Source organism: Salmo trutta, chromosome 26 (genome assembly GCF_901001165.1).
Source record: "Salmo trutta chromosome 26, fSalTru1.1, whole genome shotgun sequence".
NCBI classification, from domain to species: domain Eukaryota; kingdom Metazoa; phylum Chordata; class Actinopteri; order Salmoniformes; family Salmonidae; genus Salmo; species Salmo trutta.
This window is the reverse complement of record NC_042982.1, coordinates 28180139-28203088: the sequence shown is the minus strand read 5'-3', so window position 1 is coordinate 28203088 and position 22950 is coordinate 28180139. Positions and strand designations below refer to the sequence as shown.

At 44.3% G+C, this 22950-nt stretch overlaps 1 protein-coding gene across 5 annotated transcripts in view; it reads right to left on the bottom strand.

Annotated features, from left to right (window-relative positions):
* LOC115163585 (neurofibromin) overlaps positions 1 to 22950 on the bottom strand; it is a 103060-nt gene that overhangs the window by 78948 nt on the left and 1162 nt on the right. For all 5 annotated transcript variants that reach the window (XR_003869777.1, XM_029715588.1, XM_029715589.1 and 2 more), the window contains exons 2-26: positions 15471 to 15614; positions 15180 to 15263; positions 13899 to 14089; positions 12253 to 12359; positions 12096 to 12163; positions 8020 to 8095; positions 7675 to 7832; positions 7382 to 7555; positions 6883 to 7011; positions 6699 to 6773; positions 6428 to 6559; positions 6136 to 6273; positions 4414 to 4527; positions 4176 to 4255; positions 3902 to 4025; positions 3403 to 3649; positions 3220 to 3293; positions 3038 to 3121; positions 2529 to 2915; positions 2175 to 2314; positions 1967 to 2089; positions 1325 to 1525; positions 893 to 1074; positions 453 to 664; positions 57 to 218 (exon numbers count right to left, since the gene is read on the bottom strand). Coding sequence is in view for 4 of the 5 variants with exons in the window: in XM_029715588.1 (XP_029571448.1) it covers positions 57 to 218; positions 453 to 664; positions 893 to 1074; positions 1325 to 1525; positions 1967 to 2089; positions 2175 to 2314; positions 2529 to 2915; positions 3038 to 3121; positions 3220 to 3293; positions 3403 to 3649; positions 3902 to 4025; positions 4176 to 4255; positions 4414 to 4527; positions 6136 to 6273; positions 6428 to 6559; positions 6699 to 6773; positions 6883 to 7011; positions 7382 to 7555; positions 7675 to 7832; positions 8020 to 8095; positions 12096 to 12163; positions 12253 to 12359; positions 13899 to 14089; positions 15180 to 15263; positions 15471 to 15614 (3606 nt within the window). In the remaining variant the exon portion in view is untranslated. The remainder of the gene's footprint in view (positions 1 to 56; positions 219 to 452; positions 665 to 892; positions 1075 to 1324; positions 1526 to 1966; positions 2090 to 2174; positions 2315 to 2528; positions 2916 to 3037; positions 3122 to 3219; positions 3294 to 3402; positions 3650 to 3901; positions 4026 to 4175; positions 4256 to 4413; positions 4528 to 6135; positions 6274 to 6427; positions 6560 to 6698; positions 6774 to 6882; positions 7012 to 7381; positions 7556 to 7674; positions 7833 to 8019; positions 8096 to 12095; positions 12164 to 12252; positions 12360 to 13898; positions 14090 to 15179; positions 15264 to 15470; positions 15615 to 22950) is intronic.

The window sequence follows — 22950 nt, the reverse complement described above, 5'->3', positions numbered from 1 at the left end:
GTGCTTCAGGTTCTGCCATTTAAAATTGTCTGTATGGGAGAGAAATGTGGCTTTACCTTGAAACAGAAGGTCATGATTTTACTGGCCAGGCTGTTGCCTCTGAAGAGAGTTTGCATGGAGTCAGCCAGCTCCACCTCCTTGGAGAACATGTTCCACAGCAGCTGATACAGCAGGTGGCGAGAGTCAAACAGTGTCACCAACACACGGGCCAGCTCGTCCTGAAGAAGACACAGGAGGACACACGAACATGTTTCAACCACTTTCTAGAACAACTGCCTCACATTCTCATACTTGCACAGGGGTGGCAAACCAGCTACAGGACATGCAGGCGTTTGCTCCAGCCTTGCACTAACGTCTAACTAATGTCTGATTCTAGAAATAAATCAGGTTTGTTATTGTAGTGCTCGTCATTGTGAAGGTTAGTCACCCAAAAGGCTGTTTTTCGTACATACCCATTGGGATCCTGGCACCACATTGGCCAGTGCCATGGCGATGGGCAGCTCTCCCTGGTCTCCCATCATGGTGACCAGCTCTACCAGCCTTTCGAAGCGGTCTGCCAGCACCGTCTCTGCTAGTGTGTCAAACTCTGTCCCCTGCTGGAGGATCTTAGTCAGAACCTCCATGAAGGTGGCCCGTGTCTGCAGGTCCTTATGGTAGCCCAGACCTGGAGAAGGATGGATGGAGGGGAGGAGAGAGAGACAGATAGAGAGATAGAGAGACAGAGAGGGGGCACAAGAGAAAGATTAAGGGTGGCAGAGGATACAGGGACATTATAATTGAGGTTTGATTGTTCATTTCGGAAGCTATGGTCCTTGGTAGATGGATGAACTAACATTATAGCTTTCCTGACACTATAAAAAGGTGGAGAAATACTACTGCTACAGTAGATCACCGATAGAGTGCATGAGTCCGCTGTCCACGTTGGCGTTGAGGAGGTTGGACATGGCCAGGACAGTACAGTGTCTGAGGGAGGCCAGGCGTCGAGACATGCCCCTCTTCCTCCCAACCACAGGCTGGCCATCATCTTCCACCTCACTGCAGTCATTCAGCAGGTTCATGAACAGGGTAAAGTACCTGGGTACAGAGGGTAAAGCAGGGTTCAGAACACTTAACAGGCAGTTTGAATTCAAATTATGTGCACATTTAAGTTAATGTATTCCTTTACTTCTATACAGAAAACACAGAGTTTATTTTGCGTGTGGAAATGTTACAGCATGCACAGTAAACAGAAAGCTGAAGAGCAGCAACAGATAACTAAGTCTCTCTGGATTAGAGCGTCAGCTACATGACTAAAAGGTATATGAGTAAAGCATGTCGTAGTTACTTGAGGAAGAGCTGGGACTTGGCCTCCATCAGCTCCACTCCGTCTCCCTCCTCAGGCTGTAGAGGCAGGCCAGCTAACAGAGACACCACCGCCTCCATACTGGCCTGGTCCAGGTCTCTGGTCAGACACTTGATATCGTCATCAGCAGCCTGGTTGGAGGTGCCCATCACCCAGTCTGTCAGGTACTCAACCATCTTGTTCCTGGCAGACGTGGTGAGGGGTCGAATTAACAAAAATTGTACTTAAAGTGGTTAATTAATGGTAGCGTTTAAAGTGATGTATATACCCATTGATTCTTGAAGAACATAACTTAGAAATGCCTCATGAGCTTAGTTCAACTGTCATACCCCATCAGAACCCCAAATATACACTTGTTTTACTCCAACGTTTGTAAACAAAGTAAATGTAAACAAACACTATATAGCCTCAAATCATTGTTAAAACTATAATTTTTATATCAGGTTTCGTCATTCTATAGCCACGTATGTTAATTTGAGAGTATTGATATTTCTCCAGCCCCATCCAACTTTTTTTTATTGTTTGAACTGCTGACTGAAGCTTTAAGTAGCATTTAGCTAGTTTGGCTAGCGTTAAGCTAGAGTTAAAGTCTATCCAGGAGGGAGTGCTGTCTCTGTCGCACACCTGAACTTCATCTCCTGGCAGAAGGACAGGTCGTCTCGTCTCTCCATCATCACCTCCACCAGCTGGCACAGCTTGGTTTTCATCTGGATGGCATGCAACGTGTTGCCTAAGACACGCACGTACCTGTGGGGTGAGATGAGACCCAATAAGGTCCTGAAGATTGACAACTGATTAGGTATTTCATAAGCCGTGAGTGTTTGTCTCTCACCTGACCAGGTTGAGCATCATGGTCTCTATGCTGGCCTGTCCCAGGTGCTCTGAGCTGCCCTCAGCATGGTTATCCAGTAGGTTCTTCATGATGGCAATGGTCTGCTCCACAAACTGGGTGTTAGTGTCATTGATGGGGACCTGCAAGGGCAGAGACAAATTAATGAAATCAGTTTTAACTACATTCCTGCTAATGTCAACAAATCAGTTTTATAGCGCAGGCAGGGCTCTATGTTGCAATCAGCAAAAAAAGTCACCATCGCCTTGTAAAACACCCCAGAATGATTTTCTACGCTAATACAATTCAAATCATTTGTTAACGTGCCCCATCCTCCTCCGCAGCCCATCCACTCACCGGCCCCTGTGTGTCGAAGAAGCGTCCGATGCTGATCCTGAGCTTGTTGAAGAGCATGTGGTAGAGGACCGGGCTGAGCTCCAGCCCCAGCAGCTCCTTGACGTTGGTGCGGACGTGCAGACCCACCCTCTCATGACCACATACCAGCAGGACCAGCAGGCGGTCCAGGAACCTGCCCAGGGGGGTTTCAGTGGAGGAAGATGAGGAGCAGGTGGCTGAGGCTCCAGCGTTGGAGACCTCACAGACGCCCACAGAGACCATGGAGTACTTGCGTTCGCTCACGGGGCCCATGGGGGGGCTGTAGGTGGTGGGGCCACAGGGCTTGCTGTGCTGGGGCAGACACACCCCGCCCAGAGCACACAGGAAGCCTGTCATGTTGATCCACTCCTGCAGGGGGAGACAAAGGGGGTAGAGTTTGGAGCAATGGTCCCCTGTATTATTCTTTTTTATATATATTTTTTTTTAATTAACGGTGAAACACCCAAATCTTAAAATGTAAGTGCTCTTACCTGACCATCCTCCACCTTGTTTTTGGGAAAGTTCAGAATCTGTTTGGTGTCCTGCTCCCATTTTGCATGTGTGTCCTCCCATGCCTGGGGTGAGACATGGAAACAAGAAGGGATAAGTCACTAATACTGGAGGGATGTAAGCAAGGATAAACTGTATTTAATGTTTCTCTATTCTTTCACACCTCAGTGTTTCCTGTAGTGGGGTGCTCTATCCTTCTCAACAAGGCCATCACTCTCTTCTGCAGGGTGGAGCGTCCTACCAAACAGAGAAACACGTAGGGGAGTCATTGTCTGAAACCGTTGGCCTATATAGTGACTCTCAGATCATGCTATAGTGGTCTACAAAACATAGCGTTTTTACTGACCAGTGGCCATTATGTTGCTGACGGAGGCGAACTCTGTGAAGGTGGCGTAGTTGGGCAGGATGTTCTGGACGAGCACCTCGTCAGCGGAACAGCGGATGTCAGCCTCATCACACAGGTGTCTGAAGCAGGACATGGCCACCAGCACGGCCTCAGTGTCAGGGCTCCACAGAAACATGTATAAACACACCTCCAGTTTGGTCTGGGCCTGTCTGCAGATGGGGATTCCACTGCCCTGTGTGGCACACTCCTGGACGAGCAGAGAGGAATTAGACACGTCCAACACACATTTAGACATGTCCAACACATGTATTTGACTTTTATAACTGCAAAACACTCCGGACAGTTTTCCAGACCTAAGCCTAGTCCTAGACTTAAACATTATTTTGAATGGAGATTCTCTATTGAAAGTGCTTTTTAGTTCAGAACTAGGCTTAATCTGTGTCTGGGAAACTAGCCCTCAATGGTTATTCTCATGTGAGGTTAGAGTCCCTGACCTCACCTTGTTCTTTAGGAGGAACTTGTTCCTGCAGATAAGGATCTCCCTCAGCCACTTCAACACCTCTGTACTGTTCACCATCTGGTGACCAATCAGCTTCTTACAGATCAGGAAGAGAACCAGGGAGCTGCAATGGGATAGGCCGGTGTTAGAGCCCAATGGAATCTCAACACCCACCCCTAAAGACTGACTACTACTGAATCCATGACCAGTGTGTCTGTCTACATGGATTATCTCTGGACTGAAAAGCCCCCAGAACTAAACCATGTCCTTGTACCTGATGTCCCAGAAGGTTTCAATGGGGGCCTCAGGGTTCCACAGCTCAATGGTCTCAGGCAGGTGCAGCACCAGCAGAGCCTGGGCAGGGAGAGACAGAGACAGATAGGGAGAAATGTGCCTTACTTGAAGTTGATAATTCAATGCTAGGGAATAGAATTGAAGTGGACAGAATGAGAAAGAATAAAGAAGCAGAGTAGATGGAGTGAGAGCAAGAGAGAGGAGGAGTGTAAACTGACCTCCATGGCCTCCTGGGAGAGCTGGGCTGTATTGGCCAAGGGCACCAGCTGCACCAGGCCTGCGATCAGCTCTGCTGTGCTGCTCTGGGTCTCCTGAGCCTGCTTCCCTGGGTTCTACAACACACACAATGTTAAACATGCATGTATGGGTGAACGCAAGGGCGGAGAGGAAATCGAACCATACACACAAGTGGAAGGGAGGGTGATTAACTATTCAAACAGAATCTAGGGACATTGTCTCAGTATGTACAGTTGAAGTCGGAAGTTTACATACACCTTAGCCAAATACATTTAAACTCAGTTGTTCACAATTCCTGACATTTAATCCTAGTAAAAAGTCAGTTTTAAGTCAGTTAGGATCACCAGTTTGTTTTAAGAATGTGAAATGTCAGAACAATATAGGAGATAATGATTTATTTCAGCTTTTATTTATTTCATCACATTCCCAGTGGGTCAGAATACTCAATTAGCATTTGGTAGCATTGCCTTTAAATTGTTTAACTTGGGTCAAACGTTTTGGGTAGCCTTCCACAAGCTTCCCACAATAAGTTGGGTGAATTTTGGACCATTCCTCCTGACAGAGCTGGTGTAACTGTGTCAGGTTTGTAGGCCTCCTTGCTAGCATACGCTTTTTCAGTTCTGCCCACACATTTTCTATAGGATTGAGGTCAGGGCTTTGTGATGGCCATTCCAATACCTTGACTTTGTTGTCCTTAAGCCATTTTGCCACAACTTTGGAAGTATGCTTGGGGTCAATGTCCATTTGGGAGACCCATTTGCGACCAAACTTTAACTTCCTGACTGATGGCTTGAGATGTTGCTTCAATATATCCACATAATTTTCCTACCTCATGATGCCATCTATTTTATGAAGTGCACCAGTCCCTCCTGCAGCAAAGCACCCCCGCAACATGATGCTACCACCCCCGTGCTTCACGGTTGGGATGGTGTTCTTCGGCTTGCAAGCCTCCCCATTTATACTCCAAACATAACGATGGTCATTATGGCCAAACAGTTCTATTTTTGTTTCATCAGACCAGAGGACACTTCTCCAAAAAGTACGATCTTTGTCCCCATGTGCAGTTGCAAATGGTGGTTTTGGAGCAGTGGCTTCTTCCTTGCTGAGCAGTCTTTCAGGTTATGTCGATATAGGACTCATTTTACTGTGTATATAGATACTTTTGTACCCGTTTTCTCCAGCATCTTCACAAGGTCCTTTGCTGTTGTTCTGGGATTGATTTGCACTTTTCGCACCAAGGTACATTCATCTCTAGGAGACAGAACGCGTCTCCTTCCTGAGCGGTATGACAGCTGCATGGTCCCATGGTGTTAATACTTGTGTACTATTGTTTGTACAGATAAATGTGGAACCTTCAGGCTTTTGGAAATTGGGATGAACCAGACTTGTGGAGGTCTGCAATTATTTTTCTGAGGTCTTGGCTGATTTATTTTGATTTTCCCATGATGTCAAGCAAAGAGGCACTGAGTTTGAAGGTAGGCCTTGAAATACATCCACAGGTACACCTCCAATTGACTCAAATTATGTCAGTTAGCCTATCAGAAGCTTCTAAGTTTCAAAGTAGATGTCTGAACCGACTTGCCAAAACTATAGTTTGTTAACAAGAAATTTGTGGAGTGGTTGAAAAACCCATTTTAATGACTCCAACCTGAGTATGTAAACTTCTGACTTGGACTGTATGTGGTGGTTAGTGTCAGACGTACGTGCAGCATGAGTTTGGGGTCAGCGTGGATGAGTTTGACCAGGGCGAGGAGGAGGCACTTGTAGCTGCGTGTGTCCAGGTCTGTGGTTTTCTCTTTGAACTTAAGGCTGGTGGTCATCTTCTCTTTAAATGACAGACTCTGTCAGAGAGAGAAGTTGTAACTTTAGGTGTAGCTAGCACATACTTTTCCTAAGAGGTTGGCTTACACAGGAAAACAAAAGTTAAGTGGGTTTCAAACGATTGGTGTGAAAGTGAATGTGAATGTGCGCATGTGTGTGTGGTCCCTTTCTCACCGATGTCAAGCGTAGTGGGGCGTGTGTGTGAAGGCCTTGCATCACTCGGCTCAGAGTGTCTGAAAACATTAGTCGCAGCTCGCCAGAGTAGCAGTACACTGCATCAATCTTAGGCCACCAGTCCAGATCAGACTAAAGGACGAAGAGGATAGAAGAGAAGATCATTAATATTGCACTGCTATGGGAAAGGCCAATGAGATCAACACCGTCCTATCAAATGTACTTCGACTGAATTTGGTAGTAAGTGGTATTGGAGACAGTACACACTTACATTGGTGATGATTCTGTGCAGAGAGTTGACCAGGACAAAGTGAAAGTTAGAGGGGGAGGCGGAGGCCAAACAGACCTGAGGAGATTGTCTTTATTAATGTTTCGTCAAAAAAGCCGCTTTGACACTGAGGCATCATTCAGACATGGTCTGCACATTTTCTGCCAATGCGAGCAGACTGACTGACCTTAAAGTGCTGATTGTTGTGAGGGTTGATACGGAAACAGGAGACGAAACAGTCGATCATGAGGTCCACGTCTGCGTTCTGGCTACCTGCCCCGCGAGAGAAGGGCTTGGTGGGGTTGAAGAGCAGGGCCTGATGGGATAGATAGATAGATAGGAGGCGGCTGTATGTGACCGTCTGCAATATTCCAAATCAACCAATTTCCCAATTAACCCTAACGCAAGGGGCTTTGTGAAGGTCTGAGAGGATTGGATAGGTATTAGCAAAATGGTAATCGCGCCATAGCGGTAGCACTAGCACAAAAGTTGCACTATAAAAGTCTAAGGGGTAGCCGTAGGCATATCAATCATGGTTTACCGTTCAGGACGTTGTAGAATGTTCTATACAGAAAGGACATTGTCAATTTTACTCCACGACTGGAATGACGAACATAAAACCCAGACACCACTGCTGTGGTGTTCCCTAGCCCCCAGAGGGCGACAGAGTGTTTAGTTTATCTGACCTTGAGGTCCACCACGATGGACTGCACCAGGAGGAAGATGCCCGAGTGGTCCTCCCAGTTGATGTAGGTGGAGGCCTTGCACAGTTTGACACAGGCGATAGCTGCACTCTCTGTTAGTTGCTTGCTGCCCCCCTGGCCTGTTAGGGCCTTCCTCAAGCTCTCCAGGAACAGCTTCTGTAACAAGAGAGAGAAAGCAACTATCAGCCACACTACCTATTTAATCCCTGTGTGTGTGTGTGTGTGTGTGTGTGTGTGTGTGTGTGTGTGTGTGTGTGTGTGTACACTCATCTCACCTTGTTGGCCTTGCTCTCCTCCACCACCTCTCGGGAGATGATGTGTGTGATCTCGGGACAGAGGATAAGGAGGATGATCTGTAGAGGCCACACCGCTGCCTTCCTCTTGGCACTCTCCGCAAAGCTGTCCACCAGGTCAAACAGCCTCTCCGCAGCATCTAAAGGGCATGCCAGACAGACGAGTGAGATAGCCCTTAACTCATCATACTTCTTATTTATCGTCCTGATCTGTTCCCTACAGTCCCTTTGAGACTGAAAATTTCACATTCAAAAAATTAAAAGTGCATGTAATGATAGCATCTGCATTGTGTTTCAGTCTAATACAAGGCTATTGAGAATACTGACCTGCCATGTCTGTCTGTGGTCTCTGGTAGAGCATGGTAAACTCATCAGGGTAGTTCTCCACCCAGTTCCAAAAGGCCTGGGGAGGAACACAAATATTTAGCACTGTCCACTCTAGAATGGGACAGGAGCTATGTTTCCATGAACTTGTCCAGTGATTTATTGGCGACAGTTAGAACGTTTGAATAGAAAATACAGTGGATTCGGAAAGTATTCAGACCCCTTTACTTTTTCCACCTTTTGTTACATTGCAGCCTTATTCTAAAATTGATTTTTTTTGTATTTTTTTAAATCCCGTCTCAATCTACACACAATACCCCATAATGACAAAGCAAAAACAGGCTTAGATTTTTTTTGCATGGTGGTGGCAGCAATGGAAGGATGATCAATCGAAACAGGACGGACCTGAGCTCAATTTTGACTGTCATAGCAAAGGGTCTGAATACTTATGTAAATAAGGTATTTCTGCTTTTTAATTTTAATAAATTTGCAAAAGATTGTATTTCATCAATTTTAGAATAAGGCTGTAATGTAACAAAATGTGGAAAAAGTCAAAGGGTCTGAATACTTTCCGAAGCCACAGTAGATCAATTGTCTGCTACGGTGCATTTCCATCCAACTATCTTGTGTCGATAAAAACAGCTGGACATAATGACGTCACACCAACAAACAGAAGAAGTTTTCGCAAAAACCTAGTGTTGAATAAACGTTTCCATTATCCTATCATGACGTTGGCCTGTGGGTAAGGTTTATGACCCCCCATAAATACCTTTCTCCCTTTCCTCTCTTGACCCTACTGAAGGACTCTTAAAAGCCTTTGTTAAACATAGAGAGTCGGGGAACATCAAAAGGTGGGGGGAAAGGAACCATATTTCGGTAACCCAACCAGTTGAAAATATGCGTTGGTACTTAATGAATATGATGTCAGTTCGGTTGTCATCTGAGACATTCTTATTAATGATAGGATGACAAACTGTATTCTGGAAAGTCTACACATTGTAGTTATCAGATTCACATGGAATTGTTGTGCAATTTAAATGTTTAAATATGAAACTATTTGTGAAAAGATTAAATGTAATCTTAGCTTCCAAATGAGAGAATGGGGATTTCATAAGGTTAGAGCTCTGCTCAATGAGTGGCCCGCCCCTGTGAAGAGACATTGGTTATAAACTATGAAACACAGCCTTCTCTCCCTCCACTATATAAGCCTTTGACGAAAAATGTAACCTCCTGTTCCAAGTACGCGAGGCCTGCAGCCTCACGTTAAAAGGACTCAGATAATAAGCTGTTCCGAGTACGCGAGGCCTGCAGCCTCACGTTAAAAGGACTCAGATAATAAGCTGTTCCGAGTACACGAGGCATGCAGCCTCACGTTAAAAGGACTCAGATAATAAGCTGTTCCGAGTACACGAGGCATGCAGCCTCACGTTAAAAGGACTCAGATAATAAGCTGTTCCGAGTACATGAGGCTGATAATAAGCTGTTCCGAGTACGTGAGGCCTGCAGCCTCTGCATTAAAAGGGCGAATAACTTGCTGTTCCGGGTACATTAGGGCGACAGTCCGATGTCAGAAGGATTCAGATAATAAGCTGTTCCAAGGGCGTGAGGACGACGATTCCACGTTAAAAGGACTAACATGTCAACTTCAGAACTAAGCCAACCTCAGCGTGAGCTTTGGTTGCGAATGGTATGAACTTTGAACTCTTATTCACTACAGAAATGATACCTCCTAGCCGTTGAGTTAGCAGCGGCCGCTGTAAACGTGGGCTAGGAAAGGACGGACAAAGGATCTCTTCTAACAAACAACACGACACTGCCAAGTAACCTGTTTACCACCAGAGACACTCTTAAAAGGACAAGGAAGCTCTCTGTACGACCAACCTACCGAAGCGCAGCTCAGAGTAAATATTTATTGCATTTTCCTTTTCCAAATGGGCGGTTATTTAGAATGCATAAGATTCTGTATTTACGATAGCATAGCTTCTCCCTTTGTTCTTCAGTCCTCCCGCGCTTTCATTCAAGCCCAACCCCCTCTCTTTGTGTAACCAGTCGTCATACAGGTTCCGTCCCCCAGGGACGTTTTCTTGTAGGACATAATTAGTAATCAATGTATGATCCATTCTGTGTATATGTAATTCTATGTGATTAGTTAGATATTTAGTAAATAAACAGTTAGCCAGGGTTCATGAAGATAACCAAGAATTTACGATGTTCAGATGAGACTGAAATATGGTGACGATTAATATTGACTGCTATTGAGGTAAAATATTACTAGGTCTTTAAGAGTTTATTCGGAAGATAACAGCTCTATAAACACTCTTTCGTGGTGCCCCGACTTTCTAGCTAATTACATTTACATGATTAGCTCAATCAGGTCATATTAATTACAGAGAAAGGATTTTATAGAATAGCATGTCATATCACTTAATCCGGCATAACTAAAGACACGACAATCCATTTAGGCAAATTGCACATTAAGAAATTGGCGACAGCCTGTATTCCCTCCCACCCATTTGTTCCATGTCTCAGGTAGCCTGCAAAAGCCAGCATGGATAGAATGCAAGAATTTACTAATATATGCCATAGTCTAATAATTCCTATGTGCCAATGTATTGTCATGGTCTGTGCCATGATGAACCTTGCACTCCTGTAGATCTGAAATAATTGGATAGTAAAACTTGTATTCAGCCAACTATAAAGTCAAAACAATCAGGCATTCTTCAAAGTCAGGACAGTGCTCTGCGTACCGTCAACACTATTCGGCAATCAACATTTATCTGAAAAACATTGTTTCTATCATTTGTCGCAATAAGTTTTAAAACATTGTCGATCTTTAGAGCATTTTTCCTATAGCTACCGTTTCTTTACACATTTCAATATTTTTCCCAATAAACCTGGATCGATGGAAACCGGCATAGTGATGTCCTCAAAGTAGAAAATTATATTTTAAACATTTCACCAGCAGACAAGAGGTGGCAGTAGTGAATAACATGAATAAGACACTACATGGTCAATGGTATATGGACACCTGCTCGTCAAACATCTCATTCTAAAATCATGGGCATTAATATGGAGTTGGTCCCCCCTTTGCTACTATAACAGCCTCCACTCTTCTGGGAAGGCTTTCCACAAGATGTTCAAACACTGCTGTGGAAACTTGCTTCCATTCAGCTGCAAGAGCATTATTGAGGTTGGGCACTGATGTTGGAGGATTAGGCCTGGCTCGCAGTCTGTGTTCCAATTCATCCCAAAGGTGTTCGATGGGGTTGAGGTCAGGGCTCTGTGCAGGCCAGTCAAGATCTCCCACACCGATCTCAACAAATCATTTCTGTATGGACCTTGCTTTGTGCATGGGGGCATTGTCATGCTGAAACAGGAAAGGGCCTTCTCCAAACTGTTGCCACAAAGTTGGAAGCACAAAATCGTCTAGAATGTCATTGTATGCTGTAGCGTTAAGATTTCCCTTCACTGGAACTAAGAGGCCTAGCCCGAACCATGAAAAACAGCCCCAGACCATTATTCCTCCTCCACCAATCTTTACAGTTGACACTACGCATTGGGGCAGGTAGCATTTTCCAGGCATCCACCAAACCCAGATTCATCAGTCGACTGCCAGATGGTGAGGTGTGATTCATCACTCCAGAGAACACGTTTCCACTGCTCCAGAGTCCAATGGTGGAGAGCTTTACACCACTCCAGCCGATGCTTGGCATTGTGCATGGGGATCTTAGGCTTGTGTGCAGCTGCTCGGCCATTGAAACCCATTTCATGAATCTCCAGATATCAGTTATTGTGCTGACGTTGCTTCCAGAGGCAATTTGGAACTCGGTAGTGAGTGATGCAACCAAAGACAGACAAGTTTTTACACACTACGCACTTCAGCACTCAGTGGTCCCGTTCTGTGAGCTTGTGGCCCATCACTTCGTGGCTCATCGGTCAGCAACTGGTGTGGCTGAAATAGCCAAATCCACTGATTTGAAGGGGTATCCACATACCTTTGGCCATTTAGTATATAATAATACACCAACTTCATTAACACAAAACAGCAGCACTGAATATAAATATATTGGTGCACAAACCTTTTCCAAACTGTTAATGACGGCAAGTTGGGCAGGTTTCTTCAGGGCTTTGAATTTTAATACCGTTTCTGAGAGGATGTAGTAAAAAGTAATAGAGTATTAGCAAAAAAGTCTAAAAAAAACAGTATGACATACAAGGAATTGAGTGAGTAGCTACCTTGGAGCAGTCTTTTAAGTTTGGAGCAGTCCACGTTGATGTACTGCATGAGCTCTATATCGTGGACATCCACAGTGTCTTCTGAGCAGACTGTCAGCTCCTGCAACCTGGGGGAGAACACAATGGATAAGGACTCTCAGACACTGCCATGGAACAAGTTCATCCAGTCAAACATGATATGCAGAGATATTATTCAGCCACAGTTTCTCAGTAGAAAAAAGGGAAAGAAGAGGGGGTGGAAGAGAGGGAAAAGAGGACAGCCTTGTTGAGGTTGCCTTTTTGACATCATCCCCTCATCATTCAAGACAGGAAACTGACATGAGTGTATCAATGATGTGAAACTTTGTGAATGTTGCTAGTCTACAGTAAACATGTTGTCCCCCACGGATGATGTATTGCTCCTTGTGTCATTTAGTGACAATTATTACAACGTATGTTGTGTGGAAAGAAATTGAATTTCTAAGTACCAAAATTATATAGGTTGTTATGGGAACCTAGTTGCTCATGAGGGGCCGCATATATGAACCACATTTCATGACAATAGCTCAAACGGGATAGGAGATATGCTTGTTCAAAGTTTAGAATTTCAGTTGATTACTATAGCACCTCCTTTGACACAATCCACGTAAATCTCTATGGGAAGTTATATCATTCACCCAAGTTTCTTCAAAAATCAGGCCAGTGCTGTCTGAGACATCACGTGTGACGAAGGTACAACTGTACGAATGTACTAACGGACGGAGACCTATCCACAGTCCCGTCTCCGATTTACAAAGGCGCGATGTGCGGCATATGGAAGCAACAAGCGCCAATTCAAAACATGTGGAAAGACATTTCATTTGCAAGTTCCTGAAATTATATTGGTTGTTATGGGAAATGTGTTTCTTATGAGGAAATGCATGCACATAAAAAATGACATGACTGTAGCTCAAACGGGGCAGGAGATATGCTTGTTCATAATTTGGAATTTCAGTTGAATACTATAGCCCCCCCTTTAGCCAATCAGTGTAATTTTGTTTCTCTATGGCAAGACGGTTTATTAATCCAAGTTTAGTAAAAATCGGGCCAGCGCCGTCTGAGATATCGTGTGTGACGAACGTACTAACGGACAGAGGAAGATCCACAGTCTCCTCCCCGATTTCATCGTGGGGGACAATTAACCTAATAGAGCTAACAGGATTCCCTGTTTTATTGTTCCATCTGAACATTCTGTAACGTTGCACCATCCTGAACATCCTGGGTGGGGAGGGAGGGATTTCCGTCATGACTGGGTTAACAGTTCATTCACAGTGACATTGTCCATGGCTGGCTGCTAAACTGAAGTGCTGAGGTATGCGAACAAGGCATACGGCATAAGTAGAAAGGGGGCCTGAACAGTCTCCTCATCATTACTTCTGAAGACATAACTTAATTTGTAATATTACACTTTTGGGAAAATTAGGTCTGGTGGAACTTTTTAAAGACACAAATGCATTTTTCCACAAAAGATAATGTAGGTCAGTTGCCATCGACCTTGGAAGAACAACAAGGTGGGCAGGCTTTTGTCCTAGCCCTGTACTAACACATCTGATCAACTGCTCATCAACACAGTGATAGTGACAGTGAATTAGTCAACACAGTCTGCAGTTCCTCAGGATCAGGGTTACCTGGTGGAGATGCGGCTGAAGACAGCGTTGAAGTTGTTGCAGCTGATGGAGAAGAGGACCCCTGAGGCAGAGGCACGGAGCTCAGCAGCGTGCTGGTGGCCCTCGCGGTACGTGTGGATGAAGTGACAGATCTCTGGCAGCAGCTGCTTCACCAGCATGGTCTCGTCCAGACGCAGGCAGTCCTTTGATTGCTGGGAGGATTTTATTTGATTTATTAGGATCCCCATTAGCCGATGACAATGGCGACAGCTAATCTTACTGGGGTCCGACAAATAACGAAAAATAATTTACAGACAGAAGACTTTACAATTTATATACATTTAAAAACAGTAACATGTAGTGTGTGTGTGCATCTATCAGTTATACATACGTCAGTACATACACACAAGAGGAATACAGAGAAAAAGAGAGAGAAGACGATGAGAGGAAAGGGTGTGTGTAAGCTGGCGTCTCCAGGTTCTCTGAGAAAACAATGAGTTCTTTTCAGATTATCAGTGGCAACTTCTCACATATTTTGGATTTATACAGCTGGACATGCAACACATTTATGTGGGTTAAGTGCCTTGCTCAGTGGCGCAAACACAGCATGTCCCTACCTGGTATTCACCAGTGCTCCCATTGGCTAATTTCCAAAACTACTGGAGTCAAACTGGCAGCCTCATACTTGGACAGACTGCATACAACTGCATTCCAAACCTGTAGCTCACCCATATGTAGGAAATAGTCGAACACAAAATAAGGCTACTACTATACTTAAAAATTTGTAACCAAAACTCAAATTCTATCGAGAATTCCATAGCGTCCATGAGGGGAGCAGCTGGCTTCCGTCTAAGGACATGCCCTAATGAAAAACCTATACAGGAAACTCCCGGCGATCCCATTGGAGGCTGTGAAAGCACTAACTCAAGTCGAGGAAACACCTGGAAATGTAATCTTCTGCTGCAGGGTTGCAGAACTGAGGTACCGATTTCAGAAGTGAAGAGAAAGCACGAGTGAAGGAAGGGGTTTAAGTGTAGGTCTGTGTGTCTGGAAAAAGCAGAGAGATACAGAACAGGAGCATCCATGATCCATTGAATCAATGTAATACTGGCGTTGTGTTGAAAGACTTCATAGCGTTTTAGAATATTGGTAAAATATTTTGAGGCCAATGGTCTCAAAATGTAGAAATGTTTATACACAACAAACACACACACACAAGCAAGCGTAGGGGGTTAGCAGACCAACTAAATGGTGACGTAAGAAGGTATACAGTAGATGCAGACTGTATGGGGTATTCCTCACCGATGCCAGGCACTTCTCCAGTGTGTCCAGGATAATCAGCTGGGAGAGGTAGAGGTTCTTCTCAGCAGCTTCCCCGAATATCCGCTGGAGAGAGGAGGGGAGGGTAGAGGACAGGAGAGGAGGGGTTACAGACACAGAGGACACAGTGATTTGGCAAACACCACTTCCAGCCCTTAGCATGCATCCTAAACTTGAGTTGACTCAATACACACCTTCCAGGAGGTAGAGTTGATGACATGCAACGTGGTGATCCCCATAGCTAAAAGACACACGTTAAAAAATGCCACTTACCATGTTGTTCACATTTTTTAGTATGTTCGTGAGGCCACTGATGACGAGGGAGAACTTGTACTTAGAGATGTTGATGAGACATTCCTTGTTGTGCTCTGTGCTGACTCTGGTGTGGTTGTTCTGATGTCCCGTTTTAACCGGAAGCTAAGGAGAAAGAAGCTTAGGAAGCTAAGAAAAAAGCATGTGTCATCCTAAAGTCACAGGAGAATCTAGCCACGGGTGAAGGTATTATACAGTGGACAATATATGCAGCAGGTTTGAACAAGTCTAATAGAATTACACAAAGCCGGCCTTCCCAGTGGCACAGCAGTCTAAGGCACTGCACCGCAGTGCTTGAGGCGTCACTACAGACCCGAGATTGTCCGGGTCAGGAGGGTTTGGCAGGACGGATGTTCTTGTCCCATCGCGCTCTAGCGACTCCTTGTGGCGGGCCAGGCGCATGCACGCTGATTTCGGTCACCAGTTGTACTGTGTTTCCTCCGACACATTGGTGTAGCTGGCTACCGGGTTAAGTGAGCAGTGTGTCAAGAAGCAATGCAGCTCGACAGGGTCGTGTTTCGGAGAATGCATGGCTCTCGACCTTCGCCTCTCCCGAGTCTGTACGGGAGTTGCAGCGATGGGACAAGACTGTAACTACCAATTGGATGTCACGAAATTGGGGAGGAAAAAGGGGTATAAAATCTAAAGTTTGGACACACCTACTCATTCAAGGGCTTTTCTTTATTTTTACAATTTTCTACATTGTAGAATAATATTGAAGACAAACTTTGAAATAACACATATGGAATCATGTAGTAACCAAAAAAAGTGTTAAACAACTAAAAATATATTTTATATTTGAGATTCTTCAAAGTAGCCACCCTTTGCCTTGATGACAGCTTTGCACACTCTTGGCATTCTCTAAAACCAGCTTCACCTGGAATTATTTTCCAATAGCCTTTAAGGTGTTCCCACATATGCTGAGCACTTGTTCGCTGCTTTTCCTTCACTCTGCAGTCCAACTCATCCCAAACTGGGTTGAGGTCAGGTGATTGAGGAGGCAAAGGTCATCTGATGCAGCACTCCATCACTCTCCTTCTTGGTCAAATAGCCCTTACACAGCCTGGAGGTGTGTTGGGTCATTATGCTATTGAAAAACAAAAGACAGTCCCACTAAGCAGAAACCAGATGGGATGGCATATCGCTGCAGATTGCTTTGGTAGCCATGCTGGTTAAGTGTGCTTTGAATTCTAAATAAATCACTGACAGTGTCACCAGCAAAGCACACCCACTCCATGCTTCACGGTGGGAACCACACATGCCAAGATCATCCGTTCACCTACTCTGCATCTCACAAAGATCTCGTGTTGCTTGGCCCAAGCAAGTCTCTTCTTATTGTTGCCATTTAGTTGTGGTGTCGTTGCAGCAATTTGACCATGAAGGTCTGATTCACGCAGTCTCCTCTGAACAGTTGATGTTGAGATGTGTCTGTTACTTGAACTCTGAAGTATTTATTTGGGCTGCAATTTCTGAGGATGGTAACTAGTGAACGTATCCTCTTCCGCAGAGGTAACTCTGGGTCTTCCTTTCCTGTGGCGGTCCACATGAGAGAAAGTTTTATAACGCTTTATGGTTTTTGCGACTGCACTTAAAGAAATGTTCAAAGTTCTTGAAATTTCTGGATTGACTGACCTTCATATCTTAAAATAATGATGGACTGTCGTTTCTCTTTGCTTATTTGAGCTGTTGCCATAATTAGGTATTTTACCAAATGGAGCTAAATTCTGTATACCACCCCTACCTCGTCATAACACAACTGATTGGCTCAAACGCAATAAGGAAAGAAATTCCACAAATTAACTTTTAACAATGCACACCTGTTAATTGAAATGCCTTCCAGGTAACTACCTCATGAAGCTGGTTGAGAGAATGCCAAGAGTGTGCAAAGCTGTCATCAAGGCAAAGGGTGGCTACTTTGAAGAATCTCAAATATAAAATATATTTTGATTTGTTTAACTTTTTTTGGTTACTACATGATTCCATGTGTGTTATTTCATAGTTTTGATGTCTTCACTATTATATTACAATGTAGAAAAGTCAAAATAAAGGAAAAACCTTTGAATGAGTAGGTGTCCAAACTTTTGACTGGTACTGTGTGTGTGTGTGTGTGTGTGTGTGTGTGTGTGTGTGTGTGTGTGTGTGTGTGTGTGTGTATGCATGCATGTATATATATATAAAAAGATTTACACCAAGCCATGGTTTCACGTTCTTATCATGTGTATACACATATCCACACTACACATATCCTCACAATAAGTGCCATGTCACACCTCTCGCGCTATGAGGACGCCTCTGACACCTGACAAAGGGCAAGGAGCAGACGTCCTGCAGTCACAGAGCAATGTAGCCCTGTGCTAAGAAGAACATCGCCCCACCACAACTCTAACGTACACCCACAGCTGTACACCTGCAGGCTACATCTGTGTGAACACAGACATCACACAGGGGCTAGCTGGGCCAGAACTCATGGGCAGGGGGACCCCCTGTAAGCTTGCCTAGTGGTGGGGCTGGCTAGTGTTTTTTAATTTAATTTTATTTCACCTTTATTTAACCAGGTAGACCAGATGAGAACAAATTCTCATTTACAACTGCGACCTGGCCAAGATAAAGCAATGCAGTGCGGCAGTGCAACGCAGTAGCTCAGTTGGTAGAGCATGGTGTGTGCAATGCCAGGGTTGTGGGTTCGATTCCCACGGGGGGGCCAGCACACAAAAAAAAAAAAATGTTTAGAAATGAAACGTATGCATTCACTACTGTAAGTTGCTCTGGATAAGAGCGTCTGCTAAATTACAAATGTAAATGTAAAAAAACAACATATTTACACATGGGATAAACAAAAGTACAGTCAATAACACAATAGAAAAATAAATCTGTATATAGTGTGTGCAAATGAAGTAAGGAGGTAAGGATATAAATAGGCCATAGCGGCTAAGTAATTACAATTTACACTGGGGTGATATGAGGATGTGGGAGTAGAAATACTGGTGTGCAAAAGAGGAGAAAAACTAAAACAAATACGGGGATGAGGTAGGTAGTTGGTTGGATGGGCTATTTTCAGAAGGGCTGAGTACAGCTGCGGCAATCGGTAAGCTGCTCTGAAAGCTGGGGCTTAAAGTTAGTAAGTGAGGAATAAGTCTCCAACTTTAGTGATTTTTGCAACTCGTTCCAGTCATTGGCAGCAGGGAACTGGATGGAAAGGAGGCCAAATGAGGTGTTGGCTTTGGGGATGACCAGTGAAATATACCAGCTGGAGCGCGTGCTACGGGTGGGTGTTGCTATGGTGACCAGTGAGCTGAGATAAGGCAGTGCTTTACCTAGCAAAGACTTACAGATGACCTGGAGCCAGTGGGTTTGGCGACGAATACGTAGCGAGGACCAGCCAACGAGAGCATACAGGTCACAGTGGTGGGTAGCATATGGGTCTTTGGTGACAAAACAGATGGCACTGTGATAGACTACATCCAGTTTGCTGAGCAGAGTGTTGGAGGCTATTTTGTAAATGACATCAACGAAGTCAAGGATCGGTAGGATAGTCAGTTTTACGACGGTATGTTTGGCAGCTTTAGTGAAGGAGGCTTTGTTGTGAAATAGGAAGCTGATTCTAGATTTAATTTTGGATTGGAGCATGCATTTAGTTTTACTAGCATATAAGACCAGTTGGAGGCCACGGAAGGAGAGTTGTATGGCGTTGAATCTCGTTTGGAGGTTTGTTAACCTCTCTAGGGTATGTGGGACGAAATCGTCCCACCTACTCAACAGCAAGTGGAATCCCGTGGCGCGATATTCAAATACCTTAGAAATGCTATTACTTCAATTTCTCAAACATATGACTATTTTACACCATTTTAAAGACAAGACTCTCGTTAATCTAACCACACTGTCCGATTTCAAAAAGGCTTTACAACGAAAGCAAAACATTACATTATGTCAGCAGAGTACCCAGCCAGAAATAATCAGACACCCATTTTTCAAGCTAGCATATAATGTCACATAAACCAAAACCACAGCTAAATGCAGCACTAACCTTTGATGATCTTCATCAGATGACACTCCTAGGACATTATGTTATACAATACATGCATGTTTTGTTCAATCAAGTTCATATTTATATCAAAAAACAGCTTTTTACATTAGCATGTGACGTTCAGAACTAGCATTCCCACCGAACACTTCCGGTGAATTTACTAAATTACTCACGATAAACGTTCACAAAATACATACAGATTGTCTAGCCCAGCTGATTTGTAGGGATCCAGATTTTGCAGCTCTTTCAGAACATCAGCTGTCTGGATTTGGGTGAAGGAGAAGCCGGGGGGCTTGGGCCAGTCCCTGCAGGGGGGGTGCAGAGCTGTTGGCCGGGGTAGCCAGGTGGAAAGTATGGCCAGCCGTAGAGAAATGCTTATTGAAATTCTCGATTATCGTGGATTTATCGGTGGTGACAGTGTTTCCTAGCCTCAGTGCAGTGGGCAGCTGGGAGGAGGTGCTCTTATTCTCCATGGACTTTACAGTGTCCCAGAACTTTTTGGAACTAGCCTTAGCTTTCCTAAGTGACTGAGTATTTTGGTTCCTGACTTCTCTGTAAAGTTGCATATCGCACGGACTATCCGATGCTAGTGCAGGACACCACAGGATGTTTTTGTGCTGGTCAAGGGCAGTCAAGTCTGGAGTGAACCAAGGGCTATATCTGTTAGTTCTAAATTTGAAAAGGGCATGCTTATTTAAGATGGCGAGGAAAGCACTTTCAAAGAACAACAAGGCATCCTCTATTGACGGGATGAGGTCACTACCTCTACTGATGGGACAAGTCATGATGGATCGGCGGGGCTCCGTGTCGACAAAGGGTCCAGGCCAATTGGCAAGAGAGGTATTGTAGTTGGTGTACTTTGTTTACTAGCCGGGAGATGGGCCTAGCTCGAGGCTAACTGGTGCATGCTTCTGGACAATAGTTACTCGGTAGCAGCTAGCTAGCTGCAATGATCCGGTGTAATGGTCCAGAGCTTGCGGCAGGAATCCGGTGATGTAGTGGAGAAGAAAAAGCAGTCCGATATGCTCAGGGCTGATATCGCGCTGTGCAAACTGGCAGGTGCTATCCGGGCTAAAGTGGCTGGTGTCTGAGCTATAGGTAAAGACCGCTAGCAGTGGCTAACAATGACTAAATAGCTAGTAGCTAATTAGCTGGCTAGCTCTGATGGAGGTTCCAGTTATAAGGTCCAAAAAAAAAGCAGATCCGTACCACATTGAGTGAAGTGGGTTGCAGGAAGGTATATTTAATTTGAAAATGGAAAAAAGAGATTGAAATAATGAAATGTATACAAAAAATAAATACATATTTTAAAACGGGACAAAAACAAACATCTGGGATATTGTATGCAGAGCACATCAAGCCTGGAATGTTAATGAGCCATAAGCAGCAGCACAGTTGAGAATTGAGTTTTTCTGCATGGAGCACTCCTCCTTGATGTGGCTCTGGCTCTCCTTCAGGCCCCGGCATAGTCATGGGGCAACAGAGCCAAGATGTTGTTAGCCTCGATTTCCACTTCCAGACTTCCCCAACAGCCAAGTGATGAACAAGGCTTGGGAGCATGGTAAGTGGAGACTACACTGTTGTAGACCTAATCATGGTTGAGGAAACAGTAAGGTTCAGACATGATTAACCATGCTAAGGAAGAGGCTCATGGCCTAGGACTGCTTACTAGCTGGTTCCTGTCTACCACTGGGGCCCCTCAGGGAGAAACCATGGCCTGGGAATGAAAGTCCCAAGATAGGGGGTAGGAGAAAAGTCTGGCGTCTGAACTTGAGCCCACAGTCCAATCCCTGCTTCATATCTTTCTGGGCTGATGCTGTGATGACCAATACTACTAGGTTGAGGTTATTATTTCTCATTAATCTAGTACATCACATTGGCATCCACCAACCTCTCATAGCTTTATGACATGCATTACAACCAAAGAAAATGTAGGATTCTGAAGTTGCATACAACTGTGATTTAGACTTATTGTTCAGAACACTTTCATTGTTTCTGGACACTGGGTAGGTTTTTGGGCAAAATAAGCAAGGTTCACATAGAAAATATAATTCTGACTATGAACTCCACCCTGATAAAGCCAACACATGCAATCCTATGACTTAGAGGCTTCTAAATGGTCTTAACAACACGAGGCGGGTTTAATCCCTTATTACACTTTCATCAAACTGTAATAAGCCGAGCAGAGCTGCTAAGCCTGAGTACAATCACCGCCTGAGAACAATCACCACTCTGTGCTACAGAGTCCCTCCGTAGCCTCTGAAACCTGAGGCCCAGAACCTACCCAAACTGCACACAAAGTGCTGATACTCCATTTCAAAAGGCTGGACTGGAGTTGAGGGCAGTTGCACAGTGCGCCATGGCACTTAAGCATGTTTAGGTTAAATACAAACCACTGCATAGCGCAAACCCTTTTAAAGTTTATTTGTAAAACATCTTTCACACAAAGGAGTATAAAGAAGGTGACGAGTTTCTGGCAGCACTGCTTGCAGTGCAGCACGATTGCAAGAACCATTTGTTTCAGTCCCTTTGGCGGTGGTCTTTGACAACCAAAACAGACAAAGCTTAGTTTGGATAAAATTGAGACCCAGAGCTGATTTACAGACATACCAGCTCTCAAGCAACAACAAACTTTCCAACAAGTCAGCTGGAGCATTTTAAAACCTTGATCTAACAATATGATAATGTTGCCTGATAATGACTGATGAGAAATAGTTAGTGGCAACAGACAGTGTAAAAACTATTGATGGACTGGCTAGACTACCTGACCCAATGTTTCACACATTCAACCTCAAGTTCATTAGAGGAATCTTTGGCACCCTTAAAGGGATACTGTAGCAGTACTGCACAGTAGTATATGCCACTGCCTGTTCACCCCGCTATCATCCAGAAGGTGAGGTCAGTACAGGTGCATCAAAGCTGGGACAGAGAGATTAAAAAACAGCTTCTATCTCAAGGCCATCAGACTGTTAAATAGCAATCACTAACTCAGAAAGGCTGCTGCCTACACTGAGACGCAATCACTGGACACTTTAATAAATGGATCACTAGTTACTTTAAACAATGCCACTTTAAATAATGCAATTCTAATGATGTTTACATATCTTGCATTGCTCATGTCACATGTATATACTGTATTTTAAACCATCTACTGCTCCTTGCCTATGCCACTCAGCCATCGCTCATCTATATACTTATATGTACATATTCTCATTCACCCCTTTAGATTTGTGTGTATTAGATAGTTGTTGGGGAATTGTTAGATATTACTGCACTGTCGGGAACTAGAAGCACAAACATTTCGCTACACTCGCATTAACATCTGCTAACCATGTGTTTTGATTTTGTGTACCTGTAGCCTTCAGTCATTGTACAAATGATAGTCAGCATTGGCTATCGTCACTACCTCTTAACTTC